General features: G+C 40.5%; 1 protein-coding gene across 2 annotated transcripts in view; it reads right to left on the reverse strand.

The window, feature by feature from the left end:
* Nucleotides 1-906: 906 nt before the first annotated feature.
* Nucleotides 907-16140, reverse strand: part of LOC117269998 (ras-related protein Rab-27B-like) — a 95746-nt gene continuing 80512 nt past the window's right edge. For both annotated transcript variants that reach the window (XM_033647393.2, XM_033647394.2), the window contains exons 4-6: nt 14934-15037; nt 14642-14765; nt 907-11175 (exon numbers count right to left, since the gene is read on the reverse strand). In XM_033647393.2, coding sequence (XP_033503284.1) covers nt 10989-11175; nt 14642-14765; nt 14934-15037 — 415 coding nt within the window. In that variant the 3' untranslated portion in view covers nt 907-10988. The remainder of the gene's footprint in view (nt 11176-14641; nt 14766-14933; nt 15038-16140) is intronic.

Genomic DNA, 16140 nt, shown 5'->3' on the forward strand with positions numbered 1-16140 from the left:
TTTCAAAATAGCAACAGTCACCATACAGAAACTGTTTTTACAGCTACCCTTGAAAACTGCTGCAGCACCTAGCATCTTTACTTTTGTTACATTATTGGCATTTATTTAATATCTATAACCATATTGTTACTGCTGTGTCACTAAAGTAAGACTTTAAGAAGTAATGTCTCTATCAAGTCACTTATTTTCATTAAATATATTCCCTGATTTTTTTGTCGTGCCTCGACATCCCCGTTTTCCAAAGAGATGCCTGAAAACATTAAATATACATATGTTATACATTCATATTCAAGGGCGTAAGTTTCATTTTCACACAGGGGGGTGGGGGCACATATAAAAAAAGGGGGTTGGGGGTCCTCCTCCAGACAATTTAGAGCATTAATTTCCTGCATTGTGGTGAATTTTATGCGCTAATTTGTGCCTTTTCATTAGTTTAAGGTAGAAATGTCTACTTTCATCAAAATAAAAGTTCTTTGCTACTTTCATGATTCTATTGCACTTATTCTAAATATTGCACAAATCTACTCCTATGTTTATATATTACTCCTCCTACTCCTATGTATATATTATCTTGTGCATACAAGATCCTCATCTAGTGTGTGAAAGATGCACTCAAGATCATAACAAACAAGTTATTATCCTGAACAAGGTAAAAATGCATGAGCACAAGATCCATATTTTGTACTCGCGCAATTTAAAGTATGTAATCCTTAAAGCTTTGAATGCTCAAAACAGAATATAATAGCTACTGTGTTTTGGGGTTAAGTTGCAGTGAGCCTGTGTGAATACATCACAAACACAGACACGACATGTCGGATTTCGACAGTCAAAGAATGTGAAACGTCTTAGCCTTTGATCTGCATCAAACCCAAACCAAGGCAGACTTCTGAAAAAAAAAACACAGGATAAAACAAACACAGAGATTTATTTGCAGCTCTGACATCATAAACATTAAACGCATCACAGGTCAGTTCATTCTCATTGTGTCAAACATGCTGACGGTGCAACGAACCCAACAAACACACACAGGCATCAATACACGCAGTGAAAACTGAAGAAACGTGTACAAACCGCAGGCATCAGAGAGAATTCACACAGAGGATTTCCAAAAATAAAAGCTCTTAGAGGTACTTGGATTGATTAGTTGTTTTGATATAATTGGGCACAAAAACATCATGACTTCAGGTCTCTTTTGCCTCTGTTTTGTAATCAATAATGCATGAAAATATTCAGTAGCTCACAAACTGTAGGATCAGACAGAAAAGTTAATAACAGGCACAACATGACTCTTCAAACAGTGTAAACTTTCAAAGTGAATTCAAAAACTACCAAAAACCATTTAAGATTTATGGAAGAGATGTTAGAAGAAAAACATGATTTGAGACAAGAGAGAATAAATGTATTATCAGTACATGTCAGATACACCTGACGTGTGGCATAACTGAATTTAAGCAGAAAGGCATCAGAGGACAAAAAAAATATTTAAAATGATGAGCAACATAACAGGAAAGGTTCAGATAAAAGCTGACGAATTGGTTGGGAAGATTGTCACAATAAAAGGCATTGGTTCAGTATGTTAAGGAAAATGGTTGGCTATCTAGAAGTGAGGTGCACTGGTATCTGGACTCGGGCTGCAGTCATTAGTCTTCTTTGCTTAGGAAGGCTCCGAACTGATTGAAAGGACAGTCGAGTATCTACGACCAAATTGCAGAAACACACTGACATTTCTGAAAACCACAGATACATTACATGTGTAAATTGTTTTGTAGCCGATATGCTGAAACTTTACCTTTATCAACAACAGTGTGGTGAAGGTGTTGCTAGGTTTAGGCACAAAAACTACTTGGTTAAGATCATTTTTTGGCTTAGAGTATCCATGTTTGGTGGCACAAAAGCCATTGGAAAAGCAGGGACAGGTGACTGAAATACACCCAGGTTTGGAGGCAAAAATGCCACTTGGAAACGCCACAATGTGTTGGCTAAAAAACACCCAGGTTTGGTGGCCCAAATGCTGCTGGGAAACACTGTGATGTTTCGGTGAGAACACCCATGTTCAGTCTCTTCAACGCCACAATGTGTCAGTGGAAAACACCCAGGTTTGTTACCACAAATGCTGTCGGGAAATGCCGCAATGTGTCTGTGAAAAACGCTCAGGTTCAGTGCCATGAATGCAGCTGGGAAACACTGTGATGTGTCGATTAAAACACCCAGGTTCAGTGGCTAAAACGGTGCTGGGAAACACTGTGATGTTTCAGTGAGAACACCCATGTTCAGTAGCTCAAACGCCACAATGTGTTGGTAAAAACCATCCAGATTCAGTGCCACAAATACTGCCGAGAAATGCCGCAGTGTGTTGGTGAGAGACACCCAGGTTTGGTGGCTCAAAAGCAGCATGGTGTTGGTAAAAAATACCAAGCTCCAATACCACAAACACCACTGGGAAACACTAGAATGTGTCGGTGAAAAACCTTGAGATTCAGTGGCTCTGACACAACTGGGAAATGCTACAATGTGCCATCAAAACACCCAGGTTCAGTGCCACAAACACTGGTGGAAACACTATGAAGCATTGCCATAAGATAACCTGTGTGGTTGTTTGTTGGTTTCAAACAGTGGTCTACAGAAGCATCTTGCTTAGTTGACGTCATTCACCATCTCCTACAATGCCAACATTTTCTTCTAGCGACTGGGCTGGTCAAGTGCTTGTCAAGTTCTCTAAATATGTAAGAAAGGTGCTTCAATGCTTTCTTTCTTCTCCTTTAGCACAAGGTACACTGGACCATCCTACAGAAAAGGAAAGGACATAATGCTGTCCAAGACCTTGAGGCAGCAACATTTAAAGTGACCTGCGTCAATAACATCTGCCGTCACATAGTTACGTAGCCTACTGTAAGGGCAGATGGATTCTCCTTCACATCTTACATTGATCTCATGGCGTTTTCTATTGAGGTCAAGGAAGAGTGCTTAGAAAAAAGACATAGAACGTAATTGTTTTACTACCTGAACCGCAGCCTCAAAGTCTCACACAGTATAAAAACCACTGTTAACTTGATGCTGTTGATGCTTTTTTTGGGATTAATTTTGTGTTCTTGCTTTATTTGATCGGAGGGGTCATCCAGATCTCAAAGAATTCATACTTTTTTATGATTAATTAGAATGAATTAATTAGTTGCCAGTCATCTTGGTCAATAAGGCTGCATTATGTTTACAGACCAGTACTTTAATGGGGTCAACAAACTTTTACCAAAAACATGGAAACTTTTCAGAAACTGAGAAAAAGTTACACACCTGATGAGTGGCTTTAATGAAATCAACATTTTTTAAGCTTTAAGACTTTAACAACATGTATGGGAAATAAACCTGCACATAGTAATAATGGATTGTGTAATGTGAAGGTGAACATGATAATAAAAATTATGCTGCAGGGTACAGAGCGTTTTAGCTTCTTTTAGCTTACTGTTTTGGTTTTACTGCACATTTAGTGTATGGTTCAGTCTCACCAAACTCCTCTCTAGCAGCAAATAAGCTTTGATAAACCCGCTGTTCACTATCTGTCCACCACCAACAGACAGACAAAGTTAGCAACTAGCTGGCGACATGAGTGGAATATCCAGTAGCTAAAATGCCAGACATTTTTCTCAGGAGTTGGTGGAGACCAAAACAGAGCTAAAAAGCTAAAAGGAGGGAGTGAACATTGGACTTAGATTTATCAGAAGCACTCAAACCTCTAATGGGATGAAAATGCATAACAACTTTGTAAGGTGATACTATGTCAATGCTGCATTTTCAGCTTGTTCTGCTGCCCCCAAGTGGTAAAAAAACAAACAGTTTCAGTCACTGCTGCTTTAACTACTGTATCTCTAAAATCTAAAGGCCCAGACACCCTGAACTACGGCCAAGAACTAGAGGCAACAAAGGCCGACTGTCGCACACCTCACGATGCCTGTGTCTTGATCAAAAAGTTGTACTTGAACACACCACCAAGACCACAGCCAATGGCCAACTAGAACGTATGCTCTGTGCCTGTGTGAGAAGAAATAACTCTCCATACCAGCTGGTGGCAGTCTGTATTAGTGGCCCAAAAAGGGAAAGTGGAAGATCAAAAGGACGGATTCAAGACGTTAGTTAGCCAATTAGCATATTAACAACACAACCCGATGTCCAAAGAACAAATGATATTTACTCTGCACTAGTGATCAGTAACACAATAACAAACCTTTTCTGCTAAAGAGCCCTCTTGATTTTATTTTTTTGTTTACTTTCCTCACTTCTGTTTCTCTTCTCGTGCACTGAGCTGAACTGCCAATCAGAGTTATTTCACTCCTTGGTGGGCTAAGCCAGACCCGTCACTGATTCAACATGCTTAATCAGCAGAGAAACAGCCGACAAGGAGCTACTAGTGGCAACGACATGGGACATACCACAAAAACTATGGCGACAGACGTTCCTTGATGACCCAACATTAACCAACAGTTTGGTGTTTCAGGGCCCTTAGTCTTAAAGATACAATTCTACTGAAATACCACTTGCTTAACTGTTCACAGGACTTTCTTAATGAATTAATTTGGAGCAAAGGAAGCAAACATAATAAAAATAAAACATGTGGTAAGAGGATTAAACTAAGCTGCTTCTGTACAGCAAGTGTTTAGAAATATGTAACCTGTACATTATGATTCAATAATTTTTTTAAGACCAACATGAAAAACAAAAATGGCAGATAACAAGCTGAAATAAGCAAATAAAACAAAACCTATGATACAGCATTTCTGGGGATCTCACAGCAGTTATGCTGCTTAGTATCTGGGAGAGAAGGTTATAATGTGAGCCAGCTCTTTATGTCTTTACCGTCAGCAAATTCATATTTTAATTAAACTAAAATCAAACAGCAGTGATTGTTAAATATGGCACTGAGATCAAATGTTGGCAGGTGACAAAAAGCCCCACACAAAATAAAAACATTTTTCTACTTGTGAAGGCAGTTTTTCTCTGTGTGAATGAGGTTCAGGTTTGTCGAAAACAAACGCTTGTTTGTGGTGTTTCCTTTTTTTATTTGGCACACTGGTAGATTAAATACAGGTGACAATGAGCTAAAGCCAAAGCTCTACAACACTTTAACCTCAGATTTTTTTTTTTTGTTGATAAATCCAGCGAGCACAATACTGAAAATATTACTGATAAAAAAGTAATTTAGTCAAATGCTAACATTCTAAATGTTACAATGTGTTTTGCCATTAATAAGTCACACTTACAGTATACTAAACATGACTGCAGACCCATTTGGCAGCCCCTGGTTTCAGTACACTTTGAAAACCAACCTGCAGTAATCCTTCTATTATGCAGCTGTGAGTTGGGACTGCTATGTAACACCTCCCTTTGGCTCACTAAAGGACAGAATAAGGATTTAGCTGCCAGCAGGTGGCAAGCAAAAAGATCATTTCCCTTGTTTCTGGTGCACCTCAACTGGGCTCAAGATTTTTTTTATGAAGTAAGGCAGATCAAGGTATTACACTATGAAAGGAAAACTGTTGAGTTGCACTACAAACAAAGAGATCACATCGGACTTTAAGCTTTAAGATTTTTGACATTTTAATGACTAGGATTTTTTTTTTTGCAAATTTAAATCAACTGGCTTCTAAAGACGAATGTTGCACATTGTGCTCAAGCGTAGCATCATGGTACAAAACTGAACTCAGTAGAATTTTGTTTCAGTATGCTGTGATTTCATAAGGTTTTCTGTTCGTCCATCTATCCATCCATTATCTGTCACCACTTATCCTTTACAGGGTCGCGGGGGGCACTGAAGCCGATCCCAGTGGACACTGACCAAGAGGTGGGGTACACCCTGGACAAGTTGCCAGGCTATCACAGGGATGACACAAAAGCCCCGTTTCCACCGAGCAGTACGGTTCAGTTCAGATCGATACGCTTTTTTCTCCGTTTCCACTATGAAAAGTTGTGGATGGTACCAAAGGAACCGTCCCCATTTTTGGACACCCCTCTGTTGGGGTACCTAGCACACAGATCTGGTACTAAAAGGTGGAGCTGTGAACACTGCAGTCTGTTGATTGGTCAATAGAGGACGGTCACTCTGCTCAGGGTTGAGTTGTGGCTGGTTTTGAGGCTCATGTAACCACTGTTCATACCGTGGAGAGTTTCATTAGTAAACTGCAACTATAAAATAAAAGGATGTTTTGCTGCCTCTTGCAGCAGCTGGAGTCGGAGAGAAAAATAACTTGGAGGGAAAAAAAAAGCCTTGCGGAGTGTCGCTCCTGTGGGCTCTGCAACACTAAACCCTCAAGCTTGCTTGAGAAGGACTAAATGCACAAATTTCCCATGGAGAGAGACTCTCACTGCAGCCTGTTCTATTTCGTTCAGAAAATGTCAGCGTGCAGCCTCATTCTGTGGACGATAAACAAGGTGTAGACTTCCATCTGTGTCACTGATAATGAGGAAATACAGTGAGTGCTGGATGGAGCAGTGAGTGACAACAACCCCGCCCACATTTAAGAATACTGTTTGCAGTGGAAACACTAGGGTGTAGGTACCATGTCTGAAGGGTTACTTTTGGATCCAAAGGTACCAAACCAAAAGAGTTTGGTGGAAATGGGGCTTTAGAGACAGACAACGATTCACGCTCATATTCACACATGAGGGCAATTTAAAGTCCCAAATCGACCTAACCTGCATGTCTTTGGACTGTGCGAGGAAGCCCAACCACCCATAGAAAACCCACACCAACATGGGGAGAACATGCAAACTCCAGACATAAGGACCCAGGACGAACAGTAGGTTTAAACCCAGAAACCTCTTGCAGTGAGGCAACAATACTAACCACTCTCTGGTTTTCTGCACAGCAACTGTTAAATGGTCCGGTACGCAATGAAAAAACAATAAAGTCTTAAGCAACAAAACACAACAACTTGGTCCACAGTTACTTCAAGTGTTGAAACAAAAAAAGTCTTCATAACAACTTTTACTATACTTCTTCAAGAGTTTATAATAGTGTATTTTCTTCATTTTGTTAATAAATTGGTAATTTTTGGGTTAATTTGACAACCAAGCTTAAGAGCACTACAGCAATGAAAAAACAAACAAACCGACCAACAAATCTTGACGAACATGAAAAGAAAAAAAAAACTGTGTGAGATGTGAAGGATATGACAAAAAATTGACAATAATAATCTATGTTTTACATTTCTTTTAATATAAATAATTGGTCACTTTATATTCTAACAACATTGGTCACGTATGGGGCCTTGAAGCGATATTTCACTTTGTCCGATTATCTGTTATAAAGAGATGAGAGAGCCACAGCTGCTCTGAAAAGCTAACATCACCCCGCAATAAGCGTAATGATGTTGATTAGATATAATCATCCTCCCCCCTCATACAATCATTTATGTTGACTTATATACCATTTTACTATTATTTCATGTTCTGTAAATGTTAGCTAATCAGAGTAACACTGCTTCCCCAGAGCAGCTGATATATTTAGCTGACTTATCTCAAACTCCCACAGAGATCAAAGTCTGTTCTGCATCAGTGGAATAACGCTTTAAAAGCCAAGGCAGTAGATCAGTTTGGAACAATATCTCTATCCTGGTCAAGGACACTCTATTCATGACATACAGTTTTTTTTGTTTCTCCGCTTCACATTTGCCATGCTGTACCCATATTCATCACCTACAGTATGAATGGTATATTACCTGCAGGTCTGACGCCATCATGGAGGTCTAATGGAAGAGTTAGCTGTGCAAACGCAAAGTATAAATAACAGGGCTGCAAACAGACAGCAGTTGTGTGTCCAAGTATCCAAACAATGCTATTTCTGATCAATCATATGGCAGTCCTGTAGCACAGCAGGGTGTGACATTAGCTAAACGAACCACATGCTATTGTTCTGGCATCAAAAGTCAGATAGAAACACAGAATTCAAAGAAAACTTGAATCATCGGCATAGAAAGCAACAACTTAACGGCCACACCCACCTAGTTCGTAGCTAGCCTGGATAAGATGCTGGTAGTGAGGTGAGAAGACTGATAATTTTTTCTCTTTTTAATGTCTTCCCATATCTGATACTGCAAAAATAATTTTACTCTGAAACACTCATCAGGTGCTTTTGGTAACCCTTCGAAACGTGGAACAACATCACTTTTCTTTTGCTGCTCTAGATGCCTTACAGAAGTATTTAAACATTTGAGCTCCAAGCAAATTGGTGCAATTTCTTTCAAAAACATGGGAAAAAGACAGTAAGCAACTTGGTAAGAAATGTTCCACAAGTTGCAAAAAATTAATAGATTTAGAAAATTATTTTTAAAAAAAGGGAAAAACTACATTTATAATTATCATTGTTGTATATTTTATTATTTAATTAAAATTATGTTACAGAATTATTATAATTTTTAAGCTTTTTTTCCAGGTAATTTCCTTGTGTCTTTCTTGTTTCCTTTATTTTATTTCATTTTTTACTAATTTTCTCTTTTTTACTAAATTCTTGCTAATTTTTTTGGTCATTTCTTCTGTCATCGCTCATTGCCTTCTTCTCAGGTTTTTAAAAGGAACCAAGCCTATTTGCTCAAGGTTTTAAAGGGTTAATTAAGCATGATGCTTGTAGCCACTGCAAACACTGTCAGGCACCATGGATGTATAAAGAAAAGTGGATATAGAGTCACAGGTGGGGTCCAGTTAATTTGTGCATGAAGCCAAAAAAGTTTGACTTTAGTGTGTAAAATTACCCAGATCTTACACTGTGCTTCTGCATTGCTGGGCCCATAAAGCAGCCGCACTATAGACTTCCATTTTAGCGCTCTGCTAACTTGATTCGGGATAAAATTATTTATTCGTATGGCCCCTCTGCCATGCTTTCAGACTGAAAGGACCAAATCCCAATAATGAAAGGAGTCATTTTGCGCAGGTTGTGATTCTCCAAAAAAAGAAATGTATCCACTGATTTACAGGAATCACTTTCCCAATGTGAGTCTATTGGAAGAAGTCTTTTTGGGCCCACATGATGAACTCAGAAGTTGTAATTCTACGGTTTGGCCACAATGTAAAATTGGCTTCAGAGCCCGGCGCTGCTCCTAGGAGCTTGCCAAAAATGAAACCCTATGTTAGCTAGTTTCTGTCTAGCTTCGTCAGCTGTTAATCAGATGTGCAAACAGGAAGTCAATGAAGCCATAGATGTATGATAAAAACTAGATACCGCACGCCAAGATTGTGCCTATTCATTCCAATAGCACTTGCCTGGCACATACGCCAAAAAAAGTTTCTACCTCCCTGGTTTAACTCCAAGGTATGCGGCCCACTGAAAACGCACAGTAGTGCCAGTTCTCCCACTGGCTCTGCGAGTTCCCTCTTGGCTCAAAGACTTTACATTGTGATGATGTCACAGATTTTTAAATTGCTTTTTTTCTCAGCTCAAGAAAAGTTTTACAAATATAAAACCTCCATGGATCAAAAATTCAAAATAGAAGGAGTCATATTTGACCTTGTTTGCAGTCAGATGTCTCTTTTATAATGGTGGTCTATGTGTTAAGTGCTTTTTTGGCCACAGGGTTTTTTTTTTTCTTAGCAATACCACGAGTGAGACCACTGGGAGACAGAAGCAGAGTTCCTGCAGTTAACTGAGCTTGTCGTATTAACATTTATTTCAAGGTTGCTTTACAAATGAGCCAACACAAATATATTCAGAGTACTGATCCAAAATATGAATTCATAATACTGCCATACATAATAATCACCAGCAAGTGGCCAGAGGCAGAACAATCTACTCTGATTGTTTGCTTATGAGAAATAACACACCACTGAGGCTGTTTAACCCCTTTAGCTTTGTGTTGGAGGTATCTCTATGTAGTGTATTTTTATTTACTGTTACTGATATGAAGTGTTACACAAGCCCAGTATTTATCTGCACAGCTCATTATGGATTAAGCTGTTATTACATACCCTAAAGCTATAGAGGCTAACAAGCTGACATGAGCTTAACAAATGCCAATGTCAAGCCAAAAAGCACACTAAACAGCGGCAAAGTGCGGCTGAATGCAATAATTACAAGACAAGACTTACTAGCTGCAATTCGTCGCTTAAAGTTAAACTATCCCCAACTTTTAGTTTGGCTGTGCTCGGCTTTCCATGTCGATTGCTTGGCAGCTCGGCCCAGGCCTCACTTCGTCAGTGCTTGGTGTGTTTTTGGCATCAGTCAGGTGTCAAAGACTTCTGACATGACACCACAGCCAACTATATTAAACACAGTTTGGTGCATTTTAAGCAAATGCCCAGAAAAAAACTGCTTGTGGCTAATATGGGTACAGCATCAAAGTGTGAAGCAGGAATAAAAATAAAACAAAACCACACAGCTGCTCACCCTGGTCCAGGAGGAAAAGTTTCAGGAGAGGACCATGACTTCATTTACACATATATACAGCCTGATGCTAAATTCTCTGTGGCCCAGTCATCAAGTGACACCTTAAACAGGAGGCAACACCTTTGCCCTGTTACCAAGTGATGAACTGATTAGACAAGAGTTCAGATTAAAGTTTCCAACATCTTTCTGCCTGTTTAGATCCATTAAACTCATTTAAACCACTTGTGAGCAGACAGACTGGGAGTGTGCAGAGCTTAATTCCCAGACTGCAAGTTCTAGACGAGGCACATTATGTGTCTGACAGTGATTAAACTGTCCCCTCCTGTTTTAATTTCCACCCAAACAGAGCTCAAAGGCAGACAGGCTGAGGACTGTATTACCTTGGATATCCACTAGAGGGAGACAGGGTTGTTTCATTGCCAGGGTGGCAGACAGTTTGAGAGGAAGAATAAAGGACAGGAGACAAAGAAAAGAGGAGCAGAGGATGGTGTGTCTTAGAGAGGAAAGAATATGGAAAAAACATGCAATCAAAGATGGCAGAAGGAGAAGGTAAAAGAAGGAGGGTATGTGGCAAGTAGAAAGGACAGACAACAGAGGAGTGCTGACTGGTCATTTCCTTCTTGATCTAGCATGCACATTTCTTCTCGTTCGGCTGAGCATCGCCAAGCTTCGTGGCGCCGTTCCCATTGGCTGGTTCAGCGGGTGGTTTTTCGACGCACTGCTCCATCCTCTTCATGACCAGGTCCAACAGCGTTATCACCGCCTTGTCCACCTCTGCTCCTGTCGCTGCACTCGTCTCGAAGTACGGGATCCTGAGGACGATAAGACGTAATATTTCTTTAAAAGATGGTTTAAAGGCACAATTCATACTCCTAAACAGTCATAAAAACAAACCGACATGGCGGCACGGTGGTACAGGTGTTAGCATTGTCGCCTCACAGCAAGAGGGTTCCTGGTTTGAACCTGGTGGGGTGTTTCAACCTTGGGGTTTACATGTCCTCCCCATGTCAGCGTGGGTTTTCTCCAGGTACTCCAGCTTCCTCCCACAGTCCAACGACATGCAGGTTAATTGGTGACTCTAAATTGGCCGTAGGTGCGAATGTGAGTGTGAATGGTTGTCTGTCTGTGTGTGTCAGCCTTGTGATAGTCTGGCGACCTGTCCAGGGTGTACCCCGCCTCTCGCCCAGTGACAGCTAAGCTAAAATAAGCTAAGCTGAGGTAGCCAACTGAGCTACGACCGATATCTCCAACACTTGGCAACTCACACCAAAATAATCTAGATGGACTAATAGCACCACAGGTAAGAGGACAAATACGTTGTTTTTTTTTTTAAATTTGGGGGTGAACTGTCCCTTTAAGGAGCTACTGCAAACTTTAACTTGTATTTTGATCTGTAAACTAAAGAAAAATCATTTCCTGGTGTCAATCCAGCCACTTAAGACCGCAGTCTGATGTTGCCTGGCAACAGAATCCTGTTCCAGGAAGTAATAAACTCTGTCTTAAACTCAGGGGAACTTAAAAATAATCAGGGGCTGAGGGACACTCTGAACGTCAGATACTGGAAGAGAAAAGCTCAATTTTATATGTATCTACAGATTACATACAGTACAGGCCAAAAGTTTGGACACACCTTCTCATTCAATGCATTTTCTTTATTTTCATGACTATTTACATTGTAGATTCTCACTGAAGGCATCAAAACTATGAATGAACACATGTGGAGTTATGTACTTAATAAAAAAAGGTGAAATAACTGAAAACATGTTTTATATTCTAGTTTCTTCAAAATAGCCACCCTTTGCTCTGATTACTGCTTTGCACACTCTTGGCATTCTCTCCATGAACTTCAAGAGGTAGTCACCTGAAATGGTTTCCACTTCACAGGTGTGCCTTATCAGGGTTAATTAGTGGAATTTCTTGCTTTATCAATGGGGTTGGGACCATCAGTTGTGTTGTGCAGAAGTCAGGTTAATACACAGCCGACAGCCCTATTGGACAACTGTTAAAATTCATATTATGGCAAGAACCAATCAGCTAACTAAAGAAAAACGAGTGGCCATCATTACTTTAAGAAATGAAGGTCAGTCAGTCCGGAAAATTGCAAAAACTTTAAATGTGTCCCCAAGTGGAGTCGCAAAAACCATCAAGCGCTACAACGAAACTGGCACACATGAGGACCGACCCAGGAAAGGAAGACCAAGAGTCACCTCTGCTTCTGAGGATAAGTTCATCACCAGCCTCAGAAATGGCAAGTTAACAGCAGCTCAGATCAGAGACCAGATGAATGCCACACAGAGTTCTAGCAGCAGACCCATCTCTAGAACAACTGTTAAGAGGAGACTGCGCGAATCAGGCCTTCATGGTCAAATATCTGCTAGGAAACCACTGCTAAGGAGAGGCAACAAGCAGAAGAGATTTGTTTGGGCCAAGAAACACAAGGAATGGACATTAGACCAGTGGAAATCTGTGCTTTGGTCTGATGAGTCCAAATTTGAGATCTTTGGTTCCAACCGCCGTGTCTTTGTGAGACGCAGAAAAGGTGAACGGATGGATTCCACATGCCTGGTTCCCACTGTGAAGCATGGAGGAGGAGGTGTGATGGTGTGGGGGTGTTTTGCTGGTGACACTGTTGGGGATTTATTCAAAATTGAAGGCACACTGAACCAGCATGGCTACCACAGCATCCTGCAGCGACATGCCATCCCATCCGGTTTGCGTTTAGTTGGACGATCATTTATTTTTCAACAGGACAATGACCCCAAACACACCTCCAGGCTGTGTAAGGGCTATTTGACCAAGAAGGAGAGTGATGGAGTGCTGCGGCAGATGACCTGGCCTCCACAGTCACCGGACCTGAACCCAATCCAGATGGTTTGGGGTGAGCTGGACCGCAGAGTGAAGGCAAAGGGGCCAACAAGTGCTAAACACCTCTGGGAACTCCTTCAAGACTGTTGGAAAACCATTTCAGGTGACTACCTCTTGAAGCTCATGGAGAGAATGCCAAGAGTGTGCAAAGCAGTAATCAGAGCAAAGGGTGGCTATTTTGAAGAAACTAGAATATAAAACATGTTTTCAGTTATTTCACCTTTTTTTGTTAAGTACATAACTCCACATGTGTTCATTCATAGTTTTGATGCCTTCAGTGAGAATCTACAATGTAAATAGTCATGAAAATAAAGAAAACGCATTGAATGAGAAGGTGTGTCCAAACTTTTGGCCTGTACTGTACGTTTAGTGTTATTTCCACATCCATCATACTGAACACATCAAACACAGGAGGTGAAATATTGAACTGTATGCATAATTATTTTAACTATGTTTTATCTAAAACAACTGCGTGTTGTTTGTGTGTGTTCATGGCGAAACATGAGACTCTGATCTTCAGAATAAAAGGTGTCGGGGATAGACAGGAAAGGCCGTGTAATTTATTCACTGTTGTTTCTGTGGTTTAATTTAATGAGCAGCAATGCAATACTGCTTTCTTTTTTTCAAATTATGAGCCAGATGCACAGTCACTAAAACTTCAAAACATCCCCCTAACCTTTTGATGGATTCATCAATCTATGCTCCCGGTTTCCACATCTGTGTGTGTTTGTTTCCCAGACAGGCTCCATAAGCAATTGGTGCACTTTGCAATAATTATGTAGCTTTGACAAAATAATAAATGTCTATTATTGCTGACTGTTATGCACAGATATATCTACATAAATTACAATAATACTTTCAGTGAAATGAACTGAAATCAATCAAAAACGGATGGGATTAATTTTAAAAACGCAGAAGGCAGAAGGCCCGAATGCACTGAATGCGTCTGATGCACGCTTGTTGTTTTGTTGTTTTTGTTCCTTGTTGTCATTTAAGTTTTTATTGAAGCAACAGCACAGACTAAACAGCGCAAGGTGTAAACATTATGTGTGCCCTCTTCATCTGAGCTGTAACGTTAACTAGCCCAGTGGTGCTAGGTGAGCTAGCAGTAGATACACGCTTCCTTCTGTGAGGTGATATCATTGGCAGGGGTGTAGTTCGGTAGAAAGAAAAAGTCCTACATGAAACTGCTCACAAAAAGGGTTTGGAATATCTTCGTTAACTGGATTGTGAGTGCTGGAAAGAGACATTGCTGTTGAGTTTTCAAATGTATTTTTTGGCGCTTTGATTGGTGAGAAGGCAGACAGCTCTACGACCGATATCTCCAACACTCACCCACTCACACCAAAACAGTCTAGACTGATAAATAGCACAACAGCTGCATCAAATACTGTAGATGAAAAACAAACTTACCCATATTTATCAGCCAGCTCCTTGGCCTGTTTCTCCTGGACCTCCCTCTGGTCGGCCAGGTCCGCCTTGTTTCCTACCAACACAATATCTGGATTCTCGCAGTAGGCATTGGCCTGTAGCTGGCCTGGAAGTAAGAACAAATAAACAACAAATGAAATAAAAACGTCAATGTCCCCTTTTGACCACTGTTGGCGCTGCAGAGTAATGTTTTCATGGAGAAATCAGAAGCAGACCTCAAGCTGAAACAGTTCAGATTTCTAAACATAAAGAAAACGTAATGTGAGCAACATACTCATCCAGTTTCTGACATTGAGGAAGCTCTGCTGGCTGGTGAGATCAAACATCAGCAGGAACCCCATGGCATCCCTGAAGAACGCCGTTGTCAGGCTGCGGAACCTGGAACATACACACACACACCAGAAGAAATATAAATATCACATCTGAGATTTGAAGTCAGAGCTGAAATGTCTGAAGCTGCAGTTCCTGTGCTGCGAGGGAAACTCAGACAATACAGGAGTAGGTTGAAAAAACAAAACAGTTTCTCTGATGAGATATTAAATAAATGTATTATTTCATGTGTATTTAATTTGACTTCTTCTAATGTTTGTCTTGGTGGTGATTTTTAAAATTCAGCATGAAGATATTAAGGTAGCAAACAATGGTATGTTTGTTTGGATGTATGCTTGATTGACAGGTCTCTCAGCCGCTGTTACTTAACCCCCCCAAAATGAACACTGATATATAAATAATTCACCCTGTTACACTGAATTTGTGAAGAAAATTTTGTTTTTCTCACATTCAACTGAAATGAACTAAAAGTTAAACTTATCTCTGCTCTTTTCAAAGCCAGACTCCATTGACGAAAACAGTAATTTTACCTCACAGAACATGGGAGCTGCTCTACTGCTGCCTCAATCAGTCAGTTTTTTTGTATTATTACGTGACTTTAGTGAATCTGAACTAACCATCTAAAACACCAAAGTCACAAAATAACTGCTGATCACGGCAATGGTGTTCCAGCAACTTCCATGATCAGTGAGGTAAAATTACTGTTTTTGTCATTGGAGTCTGGCTTTGAAGAGAGCATTTAGTTCAGTTACCCATCAGAAAGGGCTGTCTGTTTGGGAAGTACTGAGCATATAACTGGATAAATGAGACTTGGATTATACTGCACGAGTTGTGTGAGATTGTAAACAGATGTTTTGAGATAGTTTTGTTATGTTTTTTTCTTTTTAAAGATTTTTTTGGGGGGCATTTTAGCCTTTCATTGACAGGACAGACAAGTGTGAAGGGGGAGAGAGAGGGGGAGTGGCATGCAGGAAATGGCCACAGGCTGGAGTCGAACCCAGGCCCCTGCAGCAACAGCCTTGTACATGGGGCGCCTGCTCTAGCCACTAAGCCACCGGCGGAGGGGCTGTTGATGACTTGTGGGAGGAGCTGTTGATGACGCCGCACGTGTGACCCACTGGCGGTGGACAAACAGGAAACAGCTGATAGCA

This window comes from Epinephelus lanceolatus, chromosome 19 (genome assembly GCF_041903045.1).
Source record: "Epinephelus lanceolatus isolate andai-2023 chromosome 19, ASM4190304v1, whole genome shotgun sequence".
Taxonomy (NCBI): Eukaryota; Metazoa; Chordata; class Actinopteri; order Perciformes; family Serranidae; genus Epinephelus; species Epinephelus lanceolatus.